Source organism: Gavialis gangeticus, unplaced genomic scaffold (assembly GCF_001723915.1).
Source record: "Gavialis gangeticus isolate Ggan-Ray unplaced genomic scaffold, GavGan_comp1, whole genome shotgun sequence".
NCBI classification, from domain to species: domain Eukaryota; kingdom Metazoa; phylum Chordata; order Crocodylia; family Gavialidae; genus Gavialis; species Gavialis gangeticus.
This window is the reverse complement of record NW_017729025.1, coordinates 114787006-114806875: the sequence shown is the minus strand read 5'-3', so window position 1 is coordinate 114806875 and position 19870 is coordinate 114787006. Positions and strand designations below refer to the sequence as shown.

General features: G+C 41.3%; 1 protein-coding gene across 4 annotated transcripts in view; it reads left to right on the top strand.

Moving 5' to 3' along the window:
• The window catches only part of NADSYN1 (NAD synthetase 1), a 35620-nt gene that overhangs the window by 8604 nt on the left and 7146 nt on the right, over nt 1-19870 (top strand). The window contains exons 3-18 of one of the 4 annotated variants that reach the window (XM_019519453.1): nt 554-670; nt 2264-2317; nt 2719-2808; nt 4726-4777; nt 5377-5465; nt 6933-7050; nt 8841-8972; nt 10437-10511; nt 10714-10838; nt 11024-11072; nt 12528-12630; nt 13083-13251; nt 13627-13762; nt 14898-15004; nt 17852-17983; nt 19170-19239. In XM_019519453.1, the coding sequence (XP_019374998.1) occupies nt 554-670; nt 2264-2317; nt 2719-2808; nt 4726-4777; nt 5377-5465; nt 6933-7050; nt 8841-8972; nt 10437-10511; nt 10714-10838; nt 11024-11072; nt 12528-12630; nt 13083-13251; nt 13627-13762; nt 14898-15004; nt 17852-17983; nt 19170-19239 (1618 nt within the window). Of the gene's footprint in view, nt 1-553; nt 671-2263; nt 2318-2544; nt 2604-2670; nt 2809-4725; nt 4778-5376; nt 5466-6932; nt 7051-8840; nt 8973-10436; nt 10512-10713; nt 10839-11023; nt 11073-12527; nt 12631-13082; nt 13252-13626; nt 13763-14897; nt 15005-17851; nt 17984-19169; nt 19240-19870 lie in introns of those variants that run through there. The other 3 variants (XM_019519454.1, XM_019519455.1, XM_019519456.1) reach the window with 3 other exon arrangements.

Below are 19870 nucleotides of genomic sequence, written 5' to 3'. Positions count from 1 at the left end.
TGGAACCACTTCCAAGGGAGGTGGTGCAGGCTCCTACCCTGGGGGTTTTTAAGAAGAGGTTAGATGAACACCTTGCTGGGGTCGTTTGACCCCAGTACTCTTTCCTGCCATTGCGGGGGGTCGGACTAGATGATCTTCTCAGGTCCCTTCTGACCCTAGAAACTACGAAACTATGAAACTATGAAATCCAAATGCATATTACTCTGTATAATACTGTGTAAATTACATAAGCTTGTGTATGGGAGCAAAAATATGATATTGATAGATTGGGGTGGGTTGAATGATTGGATTTTTGGCTTGCAAATGTGACTGGCACCAATTATTCAGTAAGTTATTTCAGCAAAAATTCCAGATTGTTTGTTCTTTCCCTCCACTTATTTTTTGGGAGAGAACATTCCCAACATTGCTGTTATATCATTTCAGTTTATGACTTTACAGTTTGTGATATGGGTAATTTCAGATATGGGAAAGGTGGTTCTTTGCTTAAGCAGCTTTGGTTTGTGTCTAATACTGCTCTCATCTGAATTCTTGCTTTGTATCTTTTTGTGTGCAGTGGTTATGGCTGTTCAGATCACTATTATGAGTCTGACACACTCTTGCATTCATTTCAAGTTCTGGCAAAGCTTTTGGAATCTCCTGCTGTTCAAGATATTATCTGTGATGTGGGAATGTAAGTGCTATATAATTATGATGAAGGGGTAGCTGTTTAGGAAAAACGTGATGGTACTGTCATGCCTGAATGGGCTTTGGTTAGAGAAGACTCTACATAAAACATTTACATGTTTTAATGATTTGGGAGCCTAAGTCTCATTGTCAAAAGAATATTACCTTGTGCAGTTAAAACACTGTTTTTCATAAGGTGAGCTGCAGAGGGAAAGTAAAATTGGAAGACCTGGGAATTCTAATGTAAAATACTGAAATTATCTGGTTTATACCCAAAATAAAAAGGAGGCATATTTTTAATGGGTGATTTTTTTTTTTTTTAAGAGAACAGTGTGAGAGGATTGCATTGTAACCAGAATGTAGTACAGGCAGTCCTCGAGTTACAACATTTCCCACTTACAACATTTATAAATTGACACCGTTTCAACTTTGACATCAGTTTTGACTTTACAATGCTTGATCTGATGTGATGCCACACCAGCGAACAAGCTCGCTGCATTGCTCGTCTCCCTGGAGAACATCTGTCCAAACTTCCTTGGACACTTTCTTTAAGAAAGCAGATAAAACTCCAGAAGAACCTGCAGCTCAGACTCCTGAGAATACTCCAGCCAAGAGCCCTTCAAAAAGTCCGGCAGAGTCACCTCAAAGAAGTCCTTCCAAATCAATATGATAGCTATTTACAATATAAATACATTAATGTAGCTATATTACTTGTCTATAATTGATCGAGTACAAAATTCTGGGTTATTTTTGGTGAAAATAGGATATTGGGCCTTGGTTCAGGACAATCCCCCATTTATAACATTGTTTCTTATGAGAAAATTGGTTCTGAGTTGCAAAGTTTTGACTTAAGATGTGGTTTTCAGGAACCAATTGTGTTGTAAGTCCGAGGACTGCCTGTACTGGGAACCCATGGGTATACTACTTGATCTTATGCATGCTTCTTTATTTCAGTTTACCCAGCTGTTTGAAAGAGCTTAAAACATCCTTCAGGAATATATTCTAGATCAATTTCTAAAAGATATTGAGTTAAATAATCCTACTAGCTATTGCTGAGCAAGCAGCCTTAGTTTGATAATGGTGAATATGCTGCAAATTATCTATATACTGCTATTCAGATTTACTGTAGTAGAATAAGGGGGTCTAAATCACTTCAGTGAAAAGAAATATGTACAACTTGTCTGCCTACATTGCTGATTTAGCTGATGGTGTCAGGCACAATCAAGTTTGACTGAAGAGGCTATAAAACAGCATATACCTATTTACGTTTTATAAAGCTAAAATGATTCAGTAGTAAATGCAGACAAAACTGATTCAGTCACTGATTTTTTTTTTATTTTTTTTTTGTAAACTACTTTTTTTTTTTTTTTTATTATAACTGTGGGAGAGAATCTTGACCCTAAAGCCCGTTAATTTGTTTTAGGTAATCTGTCTAGGAAATTTGCACAAAAGTATGAGAGTTGATCTTAGCCAAATGGCTGAGATCTAATGCCAGTCCAATGTAACATGGTAGACTTTTGATGAGCATATTTCATTAATTAGCTTGTTTGTTTTCTTTTCTGAATTTAGCTGTTGATAACTCTGTTTTTTATTTTTACAGGCCAGTTATGCACAGAAATATTCGCTACAGCTGTAGAGTGATATTCTTAAACAAGTATGTATTTCTTAGCAACATAATACCATTTTACTCACAGAGAAGATGATTTCTTGATGTATAATTTTCAGTAGAAAAAATGAATGATTCTACAACATGTTTTGTTTAAATATGGTTAGTTCAAATAGCAAGTTAAGTTAGTGGCAATGTATTATGATTTTTACAATGGCATTAAAAAATAAATTACCACTGGTGTGTGCAAGATTGGTAAAAGCAAACAGAAAAACTCAAACAGTTGGACTATGCAAAGGAAAACTGATATACAAATTGCTATTAAATACACAGTGTAATACTTGCACACATGCACAAAATGGAAACTTGGCATTTGTCAATGCTGCTCTTTATTTCTGCAGCAGTGTAAGATTATTGCCCCATGCTCTGTTTGCTTTGGTTCTTTTAAGGAAGATTCTTTTGATCAGACCAAAGATGATCTTGGCTAATGCAGGAAACTACAGGGAACTTCGGTGGTTTACCCCATGGAGCAGAGCCCGGTAAGCTGTGGATAAGCTAGTGATGAGATTTGCCTAAGAGGGTTGATTTGCCATTACAGCCATGGACATTTCTTTACCAGTTAGTTTTGATGTCAGTTCAATAGCACAAGAAGTTTATTTAAGCCACCTTAAATGAAGTTCAGTTAGGAAGCTCTTCAGCTAGGCTGGGCATTGTACCATGTATATTTGATCATGAAGTGAATCCTTAGAGGAAAGATGCTGATGACATTGAGGTTCTGTCCTCCTCCTTCCTTCTCCCTCCTCAGTTCCCACAGAGTAGAAATGAGAACTGCAAGCTAGTCAGCAATAAGCAGCACCTAGGAAGTCTTCACCAGGCAATTCAGACTCTGAATTAAAAAAAAAAATTCTCTTGGTGGTGGTTTTGTTTGTATGAATGGGAAAATGCAGTGTGTGATCTATGAAATTCTGGGTGGCTGTTTTGAAGTCATCTGGGTTAAGAAGCTTAATACAAACAGACACTTATAGAAACATCTCACTAGAAAGCCACAGCCAGAGTCATTCTTGTTCATGGGATGATTGAGTACCATCTCGTGTTTGCTTTCAGCACCAAATATATTTGTTTTGCTCAGTCATTCTACTTAACAAGACATGTAAAATCTACCTTGTGGAGTCATGGCATTCCATCCACCAGAGCAATTAGAAAAATCACCCTTCTCTGTAGTGACTTTTAGTTTACCATTATATCATTGTGAGCTGCAAATAGCATTTCCTCCAAATATGAAGCACATCAAAGGAACCACAGGAAAATCCCCATGTAGGCTGTCTTATTTTAGTTTATATCACTCACAGCAGAAGCTTTTACTTAGTACTGTCACTGATGCCACTACAGATGAGCTAAACCACAAGTCTGCCAGAAATCCATTCTTCCATTCTTGAGGAAGGCTCTTCCATAAACTTAAAGTGAAGATACCAAGCTAGAGGTGGTATTTGGGGCCTGTAAAAGAGCTGGAACCCTTTCAGTCCTGCACCACATGGATAGGCCTCTGCTCTGGCAATGTTGTTTCAGTTAACTGTATTTTCTTCCCTTATATTCCTCGCAATCTCCCAGTAGATCACTTTGATCACACCAAATTGACATTCTGTTCTTAAGCTATGACATACATTAAACGTAGTACTTACTGAGTATTGTTTTGTTTTTGCTAAAAGAGTGAGGAGAGGTGACTATCAGTCCTTGATTCCTAGATGGGGAAAAACCCAGTTTATAGCATTTTGGCTAATGTATGCAGCCAGGAGGAAGGAGACCTGTAAACTTGGCGCACAGCCTGTTAGGAAATAATTTTTCTAAGCATTAACCTTTCTGCCACTAGAAAGGAGGCACGTTACCATCCCTTTGTCCACTGCTAACTTGTATAATCATCCCTATGAATGCTCATGCATATATCCCCAGAAATATAATAAAACATTTTGCCTTAAGAGAGTTTTTGGTTGTTGCAGTTCATATAGGACCCTTAGATTTGGCACAAGAGTTGTCAGTTTTCCCCACACCCAACAATTTGTGGATAAAAGAAACAGCCCTTAGGAAGGGAAACTGGCTGTGTTTGCAGAGTTGCAAAACTGTAAACTGAATTTAGAACAGAGAGAACTCAGCTGATACCCCCCACATTTCCAACATTTTCTAAACTGTTTAGCCAGAAGTTCTCCATTGTGGTTAAGGCACTTATTCTGAAGAAAATGGGATTGTTCTTATTTTATGGTTTTGAAAACGTGTATCATTAGTCTTGTAGCAAATGTGAAGGTCTAATTCTTTACCTTTAGGGCCAAATTCATCCATAAAAGCACACCAAGATGCTTTAGCCTACATTGGCATGCATTAGAAACAACCACAGGTGAACAGTAGCTATAAAGCAAAGCTCCAAATTTGTTTCTAGACACTGATAATCTGTGTGATTGTTTTAGGCATGTGGAAGAATATTTTCTTCCCCTCATGATACAGGAGGTTACAGGACAGGTGAGTGGAATGAATAAATGTTTTCCAACTACATTTTAGTATCAACTAGATTCAAAATTTAAACAACAGAAAGTTGCGAGGCCAAACTCTGCAGTTGATCACAACAATATATTCAGTTGTTTCAGTGGAATTTCCCAGTTACTGTTGTAAGATCATACTTTAGCCTCAAATGTTGACTTAAAAGTTAATGTAATTCAGCAAGGTAGGAGCCAGCATTTACCCAACAGAGATTTGCCTGCCAAGAGCTTACAAATCATATTGAATTGCACATTATATAAAGATTTTTCTCTGTTTGTATGATTGATGCAGAAATCGGGCATGCAGAGATTTCATGTTACAGCTTGAAATGCTCTGTCTTGGTCTAAATAGAGAGCTGTGAACTGTTGCCATAACTCCATATTAAGTCGGAGGGTGGCCATTAGCCACAGCAACTTTTGTTTTGTAGGATGTTGAGTCAAGAGAGGTGGGTCTGGAATAAAACCTTGGATCTAAATATAGCTGAAATTCTGGGTCATTCATAATCTGAACTAGATATTGTGTCTTAGGTCTAACTCTAAGTAAAACCATGACACACACACACATCTTGTTCTTTATCTCAGGAAACTGTTCCTTTTGGTGATGCAGTGCTGGCTACCAAAGATACCTGCCTAGGGACTGAAATCTGTGAAGAATTGTGGGCACCAAGTAGGTAAGACAAAGGGAAAGATGGAAAGTAGGATAAAGTATACCCTAAATCTGCCAAAAGGAGAGCTGCAGAATTTTACCTTCCCAATGACACTCTTTTCAGACGCATTGTTACATTAGCTCAGATGGAATAGTTTAAACTAATTCACCCTTTCTGTCTGGCTGATGTTTGTAAGCGGTCTAATGTAACAGGAATTGGACTCATTACCTTGAATAACTTACAGCACAGACTTCTTTATAAGTGTATCACTAACTCTTTACCTTAGGTGCTCGTTGTTTTTAACCATCAGCCTGATACTTTTTTAAAGGAGTATCATGAATATCAGAAGCTGAATATCATGTGGGGAAAATAAATTTTGTTGCCTGTCATATACACTAGAATTATACTTGGTTTTTTGTCTGAAGTTTTTTAATTACTTTAAAAAGATATGTTTTAGATAAAGGTAAGTGTTGGGCAGCTTCCCTCCTCCCCTCTCCAACGAGGATCATCTTACTTTTTGCTTCTCTATGGGTCTCTCTGTATGAGACTTGTACTGCGGAGTAGACTAATTAGTTCCTCAGTAAACATCTTGCGTCAACACATGCAGCCCTGTTAGGCTGCAGGAAGCTAAACTCTGCAGCGGTTTAATTTCTGCAGAGTTTTTTGTGCAGAGAAGTGCACATGTGGATGCTGATCTGGCTGATTGAGGCACAAGGATGATTCAGTGTGCGGGCTGTCTGCTGGCTAGCCCCTCACGGGAGCACCCTCATGCCCCAGCCAGCCCCTCTGTAGCATGTTGAGCCAGGTTGGACCCCCTGAGCCCCCTGCCAGCTGGGGCTGCTCCGACCCAACTCAACATGCTGTGGTCCTGGGCGTATGTTCAAATGGTGCATCTGGGAGCAATAAACATGTAGATGTGCCCATGATAAGATATTCAGACCTATGAACAGATGATTCCCTTTTAAGAGGATAGCTTTCCATTGCCTGTGGGAAGAAGGTGAGCAAAACCTCTTCTTTCCTGTAGGAAATGGTATCCATCCTGACAACAGAAAAAAAGCTATGCAGGAATACAGAGGATGTGTTAGCAAATGCTTGCATTGGTTGACCTAACCATGATGTATATTTAAACTGGCAGTTTTTTGTAGGCAAGGAAATGTTGCTAGTGTTCACTAATTTTAAGTGGTACATGAATAGGAATTTATGTAAAACACGCTGGAAGTGCGCCCCACAGCAGCTCCTTTAATAGTTTTTATTTTGCTGCTTGGCCCTGGTTCCCCCATTGCTCCTGATTGGTGGAAGGGCCCTGCTGATTTCTAGGGAAGCAAAAATCCTGGCATAGTTAGGCTTCTCTGCTAAGCAGGGGTTTGAGGGAGGATGGGACAAGCAGCGAAATGAAAAACATTAAAGGACCCACTGTGGGGAGCACTTCTGTGGCTTATGGAGATAATATAATTATATACATTTCATTTGTACTGCCTTTCATTTTGGCAGCCCCCATATTGAAATGGGACTCGACGGAGTGGAGATCTTCACTAACTCGTCTGGGAGTCATCATGTTCTGCAGAAAGCCCACATCCGGGTTGATTTGGTGAACTCTGCAACAGCAAAGGTATCTTCTAAAAGACTAACTTTTATTTCCTCGCTATATGCATCTCATTTTTCAGAGGAGTTTTCTTTGCTCGACGGGACATATTGTCTCCTTGTATCAGTAATTAGGGTTGGTGGCACTTGTATGTTAAACCTGTTATTAATAAGGGAGAGTTAAAAACCTGATTTTATTTGATGATTGTTTATGTTAAGAGTTCTGAAAAATTGATGCCTCTCAATCCTCTATATTTAGGACTATTTTATTAAAAAAGAAATCACACTGTAATGGTAAATGGACAAAACCAATCCATTGAAATCATGAAAAGTTGTACCCAGAGAGAAATAACGATAAACCGTAAGCAAGTGCAGGTATGAAGATGGTATATGTATTCTCTACATAGCATAGATTGCTGGTAGCTGTAGTTGCTCTATGTATAATTCCCCATAAGTTCTTATATAAGACCAGTCCTTCTCAATGTGCTCCCCATAATACAGTGGCAGTGCACTACCCAGCTATAATCCACCGAGCAGAAGGTATAGGTTTTCTAGCATATACAGGGTATGTCTACATGAGAGGCTTTACTGCACAGTTAGACTAATCTAAATTAGTAAATTAGGCTAATGTGTGGTTTCCTAATACCAAGAAATACAGGTACTAGAGTAAATGCTCATTAGCACATGTGTAGACAGCAAATTGCTCCCAGTCAGCCAGACAGCATGGGGTGGATGGGAACCACGCTTGGCATGGGGCTGCCCCAGAAGTGGAAGAGCTCCCTCACTCACCCTAAGCCCAGGCCTGACCCCCATGCTCTCTGCCAGCCCAGGGCACCCAAGGGAGCCTGCATCCCCTCTGGCTGCTGCAGTGGGGCAGAGCAGGAGTAGCTGGAGTAGCTCTGCACTGAACTCTTCTGGTCGGGAGCAAATGTACTCCTGACAGGAGCACGTGTAGAAGCATTCCCAGCCACATATTAATGTGCCTTAAGTTACTGCACAGTAATTTTAATGCTCATTAATTGCACATGTAGACACACCCACAGAAACATAGACAAGCTTCTGTGGCTTCTGTGCCTGTCTCTCAGTTCACATAATCATTTTAACATTCTAACAATAATTATAATTATATCAGTAAGAGAATTTACATCCTGATATGCACTCAAACCTTGCAGTTTTTTCCTAAAAGATTACTTAATCCTTTTCTTTCTCAGAGGTTTATAACTTGGCAATGGAAGTTTATAACTTGGCAGTAGAGATCAGCAAGGAGATTTTATTTTTCCTAAAGAAAAAAGCATTAGGCATTTTTTCATTTAAAATTCTGCTAAGTTTAAAAAGAAACAATATATTTAGATACTAGGTCATAATAATGAAAGTTAAAGCAAGCAGTTGTATGGTAAGCTGAACCATGAGAAGTGATGTGTATGTGTGTGACTGTCTCCTAATGATTTACCATGCTTTGATTGTGGTTAGTCGCATCTGCTTGCTTTTTTTGTCAAATCCAAAGTGTAGATCTCTACCACCTGAAGCCAAAAAACTACTCTTCATTAGCTGGTAGCAATAGAAGGCTCTTACTTTCTATATGTAACAGCTACTAGGGAAGTTATTGTCCATTTTTTGTTTCTGAAGTATCCATAGGGAGCTGAGAGCTGAGAGCTTTTCAAGTGACCATTTATTCTGTCTTTAAACTGCTTGAAGTCCAAAGATGGAGAGAGTGGTTGCAGGAATAAAGGGTAGAAAATAGCGTTTTGCCATTTTAGGATTCGTTTGTTTTCAAATGGTTTTATTTAGGAAACCAACTTAATACATTTTTCTTCCTAGAACGGTGGTATTTATATTTTAGCCAATCAAAAAGGCTGTGATGGTGATCGTTTGTACTATGATGGTTGTGCCATGATTTCTGTGAATGGACATACTGTTGCTCAAGGATCCCAGTTTTCTCTGGATGATGTGGTAATTCATTTTGAATTAATTATGCTGTAAGATTCCTTTTACTCATTGGTCTCTCATCTGTGCATCCCCTTTATTTTCTTATCTTGCTGTAGTTAGCTGGGTTCTGTTTGAATGGAGGTTTTTCAGAAATTTTCCCACTGTAGTCCAGGCTTAATTCCATTGGTGCTAGACAGGCAAGAAGCCCTAGTGTACACCAGGCACGCATGCTTTCACCAGGTTGTGCAAATCTTCTTAGAAACCTGGATGGTACCATAGTAAAATTGTTCTTGCCCAGTCTACACTGGCACTATTGCCAACCCTGGTAGAGGTAGAACATGAGGAGAGTTTTTAAGAATCTCCATGCAGACTAGGCCTGCCTGGTTAGAAATTAGTGGGTGCATCTACACGTGAAATCAAGGCAAAGCAATAAACTCTGGAGCAGTTTCAGCCAGGGTCAACTGCAGCAACTACATGTGTGCCTGGGACAGCAGCACTTTGAGCTGGGGTGCAGCAGCCCCAGGGTGGCAGGAGGCTCTGGGGGTCAGCCCCAGGCTCTGGGTGGTTGCATCATGCATTGGAGGGGCTGGCTGGGGCATGAGGGTCAGGCAACAGTCTGGTCCCTGGCTGGCTAGGGTGACCAGGCACAATATATGCCCAGTGTGTTTGATCACTCGTAATGACTTTGCCTCAAGATAGTACTATCTCAGACAGTACTATTTTATGGTGAAGTTAATTAGTTTACAGCACCCTAATACTTGCGCATGTGTAGACTGTGACACTACTGTGGAGCTAATTTGTCTACTCTTCAGTAAAACACGTGTAGACGCACCCAGTATTATTAGGAGGAGGCTCTGTTAACTTATGTGTTTATTGTAAGCAGTTGGATGTAAAAAGGTATGAAGTACAGTGTTTTGAAGCACTATGAACTTTACCTACCCAGAGATTGCAAGATAGTTTGTAGTTAGCACAGGGTTGTTCAGCTGGCATTCCAGGAGCTGCATGTGGCTTGTGATGGGGTAAATTGCAACTCTTGGGCTTCCCTCCATCGCCTGGCTTCTGTGTTCTGTGCTTACCCCAGGGGTCATTGAAGTGCAGCATAGATGTGAGCTGCAGCAGGGTGATATGTGTGCATGGTGCAACTGGGGGGAAATCCATGCAGCCTGGGGGCCTATGACCCTCACTAGTGCACTGCATGGAGCAGGTGGACCCCAGTAGTGCAGCCTGCTTTGTGTGTGGCCCCTGGTTGCTTAAAAGTTGGACAGCCCTAGTTTAGCCTATTTAGTGGACTAAGTCAGTTCCTCTTACTTGATTCACAGAAGTAATTCTGTTGGTCGCTGGGATTACCCATGTGAGTTCAGTCTTTACACTGGAAAAGACTGCCTATCTATTTTCTAAACATTTTTATATTGTATCTTGGATGGGCTTGGAATACCTTTGCATGTCTGTTTGAAGAATATTCATCTAATCTTTAATGGCTTTCCTTAGGAAGTTGTGGTTGCCACATTGGACTTGGAAGATGTTCGAACTTATAGGGCAGAAATTTCATCTCGTAATCTCCTGGTAAGCATTTTTTTACATAATTATTTACTACTTCAGTTCTCTGCTAAATTTCAGTAATCATTCAGCCAAAAAAAGCTTTTGATACAAAGAAAGACTAACAAATGCTTGATTTCTACCAAGAATTATTTGTGAACCTGTAATGGATTAAGAGACAAATGAAATATTAAAACTGATGTCTTCCCATTTTTTTTCTATTAATAAGGGAAGTAAAGTGAATCCATATCCCAGAGTAAAGGTGAATTTTGCACTGTCATGTTCTGATGAGATATGTGTATCTACAAGCGAGCCAATCCAGTGGAGGTATCATAGTCCTGAGGAGGAAATTTGGTAAGTACAAAAAGAATCAGATATACTTAAATTAAAAAAAAATGGAGGCTAAAATAGTTTCTTATTGCATGTATAGCCCAAATGGGGAAATATCCAGTCAAAGGAGATAAGGTCAAATTCATATTTAATAAACAATCTTTACTTATCCTGTAATTGTCTTGGAATATATATTCTGTTTCTTTCAGCTTTGGCCCTGCATGTTGGCTTTGGGACTATTTAAGACGCAGTAAACAGGTAGGAGCTCTTTCCATCTTTGTCTTGCTGTGCCTTAAATAGGACTGTAAACATCAGTCTTTCTAGGTCTGGGAGGACAGTACTTCCAGGAGGCTTTTTACTGGTATCTTTGGTTCAAGCTTAAAGCACATATCTAAGCTGTGACATAGGCTGCTGGTAGACATTCTGTTAAAGTTGTGATGGAATCTGATCTGTGATCCAGGACTTCTGCCATGCTACAGGTTTATGGCAGGAGGCACAATTGTGGGATTGAGGATCAGATCTCAATCATGCCATATTACTGGTACAGGGGGAGCCCGGGATCATGATCCTGGGCTCCCTCTGTACTGGAAAGTAGCAAGCCAGTCAGCTGATCAGCACGATTCAGAAGCACGTAGGAGCCCTTGGATTGGTTGCCACTCCCAGCTTCATGGGTGCACCAGGGCCCTTGATTCCAGTGTGCCCCTGAGGCTGGGAGCCCTGATCAGCTGATAGACCTGGTCACATGCAATGGGAACCAGCCAAAAGTTATAACACATATTTTGTGTAATAACTTTGTGCTTCTTTGCCTGTCTTATCCTGTCATTAATTGCATGAATGTGGGGCTGAGTTACTACTAAAGATGTGATTAATTGGTACCATCTGCCCGGGGCCTTAGTATTATATTCAGATCACTTTACAAGTGCTCAACCTGCTTCCTTTGAAATTGGGAGCAGGACTCCTATTGTCAGAGGGGATCTCTTTCTTTTTGACACAAACTGACATTTCAGTTTTCTACAGGCTTCTTCTTTTTCAAACTATCCTCCCCACCCCCAGTTGATTAATTGCATCTGCAATATTTAACCATTGATAGTGCAAGAAAATTGTTCCCTTGCTACTGAGACAACCTATAGAGACTAATTAAAAAGTAGCGGTCAAAAACATGCCACCAAACACAGAGAAAATATTAGAACTGAAGTAAGAGGTTTTTGCTCTTACTACCCTTTGCTGAGAAATTATGACACCTTTTACCTTTTTGAAAGACTTTTAAAATAGGTGGACAAAAGACAAGAGGTGCATAGAAGTAGTTTGTTCCCTGAGGTGGTATTTGAAATAAGTAGACGATGACTACAGGCAGTGATCCAGTTAAATATTGCATGGTATCTAGGTTGCAGAATCGTGTTCTTCATCATTAGCTGCTGTTTGCCTCCCCAGCGTTGCTAACCAGTAAACTAAATGTTTTGAACTAGCACTTTACATGGGTAGTCTGTCCACATTGATGATGGTTAGAACTGTTTAGCTAGGTCTGTTTTTCCATATAAGTATTACCAGAGTTCCAGAATGGAGCGTTCTGGAGCATTACCAGAATGCACCGGAGTATACATAATTCGTTTAAGGAAGGGTCTTGGGTTTGGATGTAAAATGTTGTTGCTCTAGGTAAAATATATTTTTACTGTGGTGCTTTTTTACAACTTTTCCCATTGCTTGCTGTTTAAGGCAGGATTTCTCTTGCCACTTAGTGGTGGAACTGACAGCTCTGCTACAGCCTGCATTGTATACTCCATGTGTCATCAGGTTTGCCTTGCAGTAAAGAATGGAAGTAAGTAGACTTCTGTGAATAACTACTCTTGCTGTAATAGAGAGAGATTAATTCTAGCTCCATGTTCAGAACATATGATGCAACATAGAGGTTAGATGTTTATATATTAAATTAAGGTCTAACATACATGTATCAAAAGACTTCTGGCAGCTCAATCCCATAGGACCCTTAAAAATCCCAGCTAAAATGCAAATCCAAATTTAACCTGGCAGATTTAAATTCATGGTAGTGGTTAGGGCCATGATAGAAATAAAGGTTGGCTGTGAAATTTATGGCTGTAGATTCTGCTTCAGAGTATCCAAAAATTGGGATGTTTGGATCTGATGTTTAGATTATTATGAGAGAGTTTGTTCGCCCAAAGTGAAATTCAACCCCAAGATGGTAATGGTTAATTACTTAGTAGTAAGGCAAGAAATCCATGAAAGTTTGGCTTCTGTATCATTTGTCTTCAGATCAAGGTGTGCTGACTGATGTGCGTAAGATAGTGAATGAAGATACCTACACACCTGAAGTTCCCCAAGAATTCTGCAGACGTATCTTTACTACGTGCTATATGGCTAGTGAGAACTCCTCCCAGGATACACGCGACAGGGCCAAATTTCTGGCTGAACAAATAGGCAGGTATAGAATAAGAAATGCTTGGTTAAGATTTTGTGTACACTTTTAGGTTTCCCAAAAGATAAATATATAAGAGAAATGTGCAGAATGTGGGAAGTAACCCTAAGGCCTATGTATATATGAATAGTGGGGGGTGGCACATCAGAAACATTAGGGGAAGAATAGGGAAATTAGGAAATAGAAAGCTTCCCCAGGCTCCCCAAGTCTGAGATCAGATAAGTGGCAGATTTAATGTCTTACTCCTGTGTCCTTGATGTAAATGCTAGAGAACTGAGTGTTTGGTTTCTCATGCAAGAAAAAGCTAAAATTATATTTATACCATACTGCTTAGTCATAACACATGCAAGTCAGATTGCTTCTGCTTCTGTTTTTCCTCAGCTATCACATAAATCTAAACATAGATGTGGCAGTGAAAGCCGTTGTAGGGATTTTCAGCATTGTGATGGGCAAATCTCCTCAGTTTCGTGTTTATGGAGGAAGCAGCAGAGAAAATTTGGCGTTACAAAATGTGCAGGTGTGTTCTGGGTAGGCTACAAACCCTTCTTGAAATAACACATGGAGATTTAGTGATAGTGGGTTGCAATATTTGCTAATTGCCTTGAGCAACTTGAGTGTAAGTACAGCCTAATTCTGAAGCACACTGACTCAGAAGAAACCCAGTGTTACAAAGGGTTTCTGTGGTGTTTTCAGAACCTATCTGGAGTGGATGAGAGAAGAGCTATAAGAGTAAATCGCTGGTGCATGTGTCTCACTGTTTTGATGCCATTTAGCAAGTGTCCCAGTGCAGAGGCTGCTCTGCCACCAAAGACTCCTCCGCTTCTACATGTGTACTTTAATGAGCATTAAAGCATCACTTAAAAAACCTTGGGCATTTTTACATGCACTCTGGGATGCGGCAACAGGTGCTTTAATTCATTAAAGGCACCCGTGCGTTATGTGTATCAGTGTCCCCATGCATTCCTGCTCTGAAAAAATGCAAGCAGGTCGCTTTGAGTTAAAGCTTATTAAAGGTGTTTTATTTCAGAGCGCCCCGCTGCCATTTTTTCAGCACAGGGATGCTAATGCACATGACACCGAAGGCTGCCAGCGGGTGTCAATTTCCATGCTCCAGCAGACTCGATTAATCGAGTCTGCTCTGATGCGCTGGATTTCCAGAGCATTGGAGCAGGCTCCCTGCATGTCTAGGAGCCCCATGCTTTTACTTAATGCACATTAAAATAGGCTAATGCATATTAAGCATCGCTTAAAAAGTGTGTTCTTTAGTTAATGCACATTAAGCCAGGCTAATGTGCATTTTTCTAGCATCTCACAATGGAGGTACTAGATTTAATGTGCATTAACTAAAGTGCATTAATGCACATGTAGATGTGCCCACTTGTCACCAATAAAGCGCACACTAGGATGCTTATTGTGCCCATGCTTGGGCTTCTCGCAAGTCACAACTGAAATGCAATGTGAGAGAGGAAGCTTGTATAACACTCATCTACATTAGTGTTCTTGGTTTTCAGAAGATATTGTTAAGGTTGCTAAGCTTACCTTTTCCCAGGCAATACAAGAAATCATTGATTAATTTAACTTTTATTACTGTTTCATGAAGGACAAAGTAGTTTGTCTTGTAAATCTGTGTTGTTTCTCAATTTGCTTTGTAGGCTAGATTAAGAATGGTGCTTGCCTACCTATTTGCTCAGCTGAGTCTTTGGGCCCGTGGAATGCCTGGGGGACTTCTCGTGCTTGGATCCGCCAATGTGGATGAAAGGTAAGCATACACTAGAAATCCCTTAATGAGTGAATAGGGAGTGACATTCATTGTGGCTTTATATAAGTCTGCCAAATGTCAGTGTAATTCAGTGATCCAGGAAAGATAATGATCTAAAAATAAAATGGGAGAACTGGAATCAATGAAAACACATGAATCAAAAGGAACAGGATAATTCTTACGCATTTTCCAGACGCTTATTAGGAAATTGGGGTTGTAACTAAATAGAAGAGCAGCTGTTCTTTCCTCAATAAAGGTGATCTGTACAGTAAATTGGAAGTGAAAAGTAAACAAGTATTTTGTGTGTTTACAATTACTCTGTTGGGTATCAGACCACAAACTGCAACATGTTTAAAAAATCAGAACTAAGCTTAGTAGCTTTGCACTCCCACACGTTGGACCATCTGAAAGAAAAGGGTAATCCATGATTGTTGGGGCCTGGGAAGGTAAGATTTTATTTCTTTCTTGGGTGACTGAGTTAGTATTTAAGTAATTTTTGCATCAAAACCCCCACCTTAGCCTGGCTAGTGGTGGCACTATGATTAGCTTTACAGCGTGTATACGTTCAAATTGCAAATGGGAGAGTTGGTACTGAATGGCAGTTGTTTTTTGTGGTACCTGAAGGTCCCAAGTAGAATTAGGGTCGTCTGCGGCTAATCTTGGCAGAAAGATGCAGTGCACTGCAGAGGGGTATGTTGTACCTGAAAGACTGTTTAACATCTATCCCAACTATACAGTTGTTTCAACAAAAGATATTACCAAAACAAAAAAAAAAACCCTTGCTTTTTGCATACTTCCAGGACTCGAGAGCCTTCTTTCAGTGTCTAGGACTATCTGTATTTCCACAGAGTTGCCTATAATGCTTATTCCACAGCCAGAAGTGCCAGTAACTGAGTTTCCTGTTCTGAACACTTACAAGGCTCCTGTGTTTGGGTCCCATTTTGCAATTCCTGTATGCCCGTAAGGGTCCTGCACGGTCTCTTAGTTTGGTTCCTCTGGGCACAGGCTTTTCACCTGCTTCCCTTCATGGAATGGGACCCCACAGCTGTAGGCTTTCAGGAGAAGAGCAGATTCCAGAGCACCCTATTATAGGGATGCTCAACCTCCGGCTTGTGAGCCAAATGTGGCCTACTGAGCCTTGGAATCTAGCTCATGGAGCTCACCAAAGGTCGGGAAACTTGGTGGCTAGGGAGCAGTGGCAGTTAATATTGCTACCCCTCCATACTGCCCAAATCCCAAGCCCTGTACCAAGGGCTGAAGCTGGGCCCTCATCCTCTCCCCAGCTAGATTGGGGTTGGGCCATTCCCCCTTCCCCCTTGCAGCTGGTTCAGGGCTGAGCCATGCCCCTTTCTCCCCACTTCTTCCTGTAGAGCCAGGTCATGCCTCTACCGCCTGCATGGCTGGTTCAGGGCAGGATGTTGTCCCATCCCCCTGTAGGGCAGTGCTACGCCCCATTTCCTCCGGCCAGGGTCAGGCCATGCCCCTTCCCACCATGGAGCTGGATGGGGGCTAAGACATGCTTCCTTTTCCACGGAGCCAAGTTGGGGCTGGGCCAAGCCCCCTTCCCTCGCATGGCTGGATTGAAGCTGGGCTGCTCCCTTGCCCACTCTGTGTGGTAGGATGGGGCCCTGTCGTGTCTGCCCCAGGTGTTGGATTGGGTCAACCAGCTAGATCCAGTTTGTGGAGGGACCGGACACTGCTCATCTGGCCTGCTGGACAAAAAGGTTGAGCACCATTGCCCTAGTAAATTAAGCATACCCTTTTTCTTACAGATCCAACCTTGTGAGCATTTTGGTTTACAGTTTTTACTTCACTAGGAACATCTAATAGTTCAAGTGCATGGCACAAACTTTGCAAAGGTTCAGACATAATTACTCTACTTTAGGTAGCACTGGACATAAGCAGAGTTAGGGGAATTACCAATACCATTATTATTATTATTTTAATGATAGGCCATTCTCTGCCTAAGTCTCTTTATTATTCTTGAGTAGTCTTTGACCTTTTGTTAAGAGTTCTCTTTGAGTGTTCAGGGTCCTATTTCTCCTCTGAATCATAGAGTGAGTCAGCCTTTCTGCTGGGGGTAGCTCCCTTCTGCTTTCAGCAAAATTTTTGTCCCCTTTACCAGATGACCTCTGATCAGCCTCATTGAGAGATCAAAGTCACTCACTGGATAATCTGTTGCTTAGTTACCAGCCCAGCTGGGTAGAACTAGGTTCTCAGTTTAGCAGCTATGTTATCCTATCCTTTGAATGCTCAGTTGTATATGATATACATAGTAGTCCATTGATCACCTGTTTGCTGTGTCCAGTATTTCTGGCAAGAAATTAACTTCTCAAAATCAGGTAAGAAGCAGAACAAGATTAAATGGATAATTTTAGTCACTTGTAATATTTAATAAATATAGTGCAGGAATCTCTCTTCTTGTCTCCACCTGGGGTTGGGCAGGCTTGTGAGCAGCTGAATCACACAGGAAACGGAACACTTCAGAAAAGCACAAGTTCCTTGTGCCAGCCCTGTGGTACAGTCAGTAATCATCTGCTGTCATTGCAGTAAATGCAGCCTTTGAGGGGCTTGTTTGTTGTTTTTTTTTCATTTTTTCCCATTTCACTTTTATTACCATTGTGCTCAGCACAGTCTCAACAGGAATTCAAGTTTCACCATCTCCTGGCCAGCAAATTAATGGTCTTGGCATAACTCTACCACAAGTGGTCATTAATCTGTTTACTGCTTAATATTTGTATACCTTCAAAAAAGGATAGCTGTATAAATACTTACAAAGACATGATAGACCTATTGTTCCCCTTCCTACTACTGTAGTTACTTATAAAACTCCTTGTTCTCTCTCAGTCTTCGAGGATACTTGACTAAGTATGATTGTTCTAGTGCCGATCTCAACCCTATTGGTGGAATCAGCAAGACTGACTTGAAAAATTTCCTACAGTATTGCATTGAAAATTTCCAGCTCACAGCACTCAGAAGGTAAGTGGTGAATATTTAGGCCCTGTTCACAGTAGATGACAAAGTGGTAGAATCTGTGCTTCCTCTTCCTGTCGTAGCAGCTCTACACCATCTAACCTAGTGGGGGCGAACCTTTTTGGCAGATGTGCCACAAATCAGCCCTGCACCTTCCCTGAGTGCCATTTTAGTTCCTTTCCCTGCCCAATCTGCTTGTCTGTTTTCTGCTCCCACCTCTCTCCTCCCTGCCTGATCTGCTCTGCTTCTTGCTTCCTTCCCCCATGAACCTGGCCCAATCTGTTGCTTTGCTTTCTGCTTGCTGTCCTATTTGTTGCTGTGCTCCCTGCTCCCTCTCTCTGTTTTGCTGCATGCCACACATGGAGGCTGCCTATGCCACTTGTACCTCCCGGGTTGGCCATGCATGATCTATGTAATACAGTAAATTAATAATCATAACTTCCTTGTCCAATGCTAGCCAACAAGTTTTCCTGGATCACTGTGAACAGATTTTTTTAAGCAGCCAGTGGCCAGCCAGTGATGTACAGATTGCCAATGTCAACATGCCAAATCTAATTAACGTTGAGTCATTAACAAAGTTTTATTCCATGGGTATAATATATATTTTTAAAGACAAATAGCTGTTAATATATGTCAAAATAGGTCTGTTGCTAGAAGAGTTATAACACTATATTATCTACTGTAATTTTGTTCCACTGGTGGTAGCAATGTTGGGAGTGCTATTAGGGACAAGGCTCCTATGACTGTCTATATTTTTACTTAACACCATTAGCCTCAGGAGCTAGTAGTCAGAATGTTTCTCAGTGATGTTACCAGTTGGGGAAGCTGCGATAACGGGAAACTCTTGACAAAAACTTACTATAGGAAAGGCTGTGATCTATTTCAGTATTTGCCTGGACAGGCCTTTGGATGGGATGTAGGCAGGTGGTTTGGGCTACTTTCACAGGAGCAGCAAATGGTCAAAAGATTTGGTGGCAGACCAGATTGCTGCTGTGACTGCAACCTAAATGCATTATTTTGGTATAAGTATTGTACTCTGTACCTGGAATATTTTGGCTCAGGTATTCATCCCACCATAGTAGGTGTCCTTGAATTTCTTTTCAAAATAATTTTGCAGTTTTGTGCTGGAAAAAAGTATTAAATACTTGATTTTTAGCAGGCTAGTCAAGTAATGTATTTTTTTTCTTCAAAGCATTTTGTCAGCTCCACCTACTGCAGAGTTAGAACCCCTGGCAGATGGACAAGTGTCACAAATTGATGAGGTAATGGACAGTGACTTTAATGTGCTCTGGTAAGCCTTATCCCTAAACCTGATTTTTGTTAGAGGTGCACTGATATATCAGTCCATATCGTATTGGCATTGATAAAAGAAAAATTGGCAATCAGCTTTTTTGACTGATGTGGTTGATAATATTGCTGATAATTGCTGCATGCAGCCAGAGATGCAGCCTGGCAGTGTGGAGAGCAGCATCCGGCTGGTAAGTCTGTGTTGGGGGAGGGAAGAGGTGTGGGGGTGCAGATTGAGGTCCCCACAGTGAGGGAGGGAGTGGGGCTGGGGCAGGGGCAGGTGCTGCCCAGCTGGGGTGGGGTGTGGGACGGAGCTGTGGGCAGCTTGTCTGGGAGGTTCAGGGGGGCAGACAGGGGTGGGGGGCTTCTGCAGCTGTGTGCACCCTGTGGGAGGCATGGGGGGCACGTGTCCTTTGGATCTATGTGCAGGGTGAAGGCAGGCTGCTGGTTATAGGCTCGGGGCTGGAGGCCATGCTGCCTTCTTCCTGGTGGGAGGGGCTGTGCGTGGGGCAGGTGGCAGCAGTGGAAGGAGGAGCTATGGGAGGGGGCTATGGCGTATTTCGGGGAGGCTTGTAGCCCCCCTTGTAGACACACCACCCGTGCTGC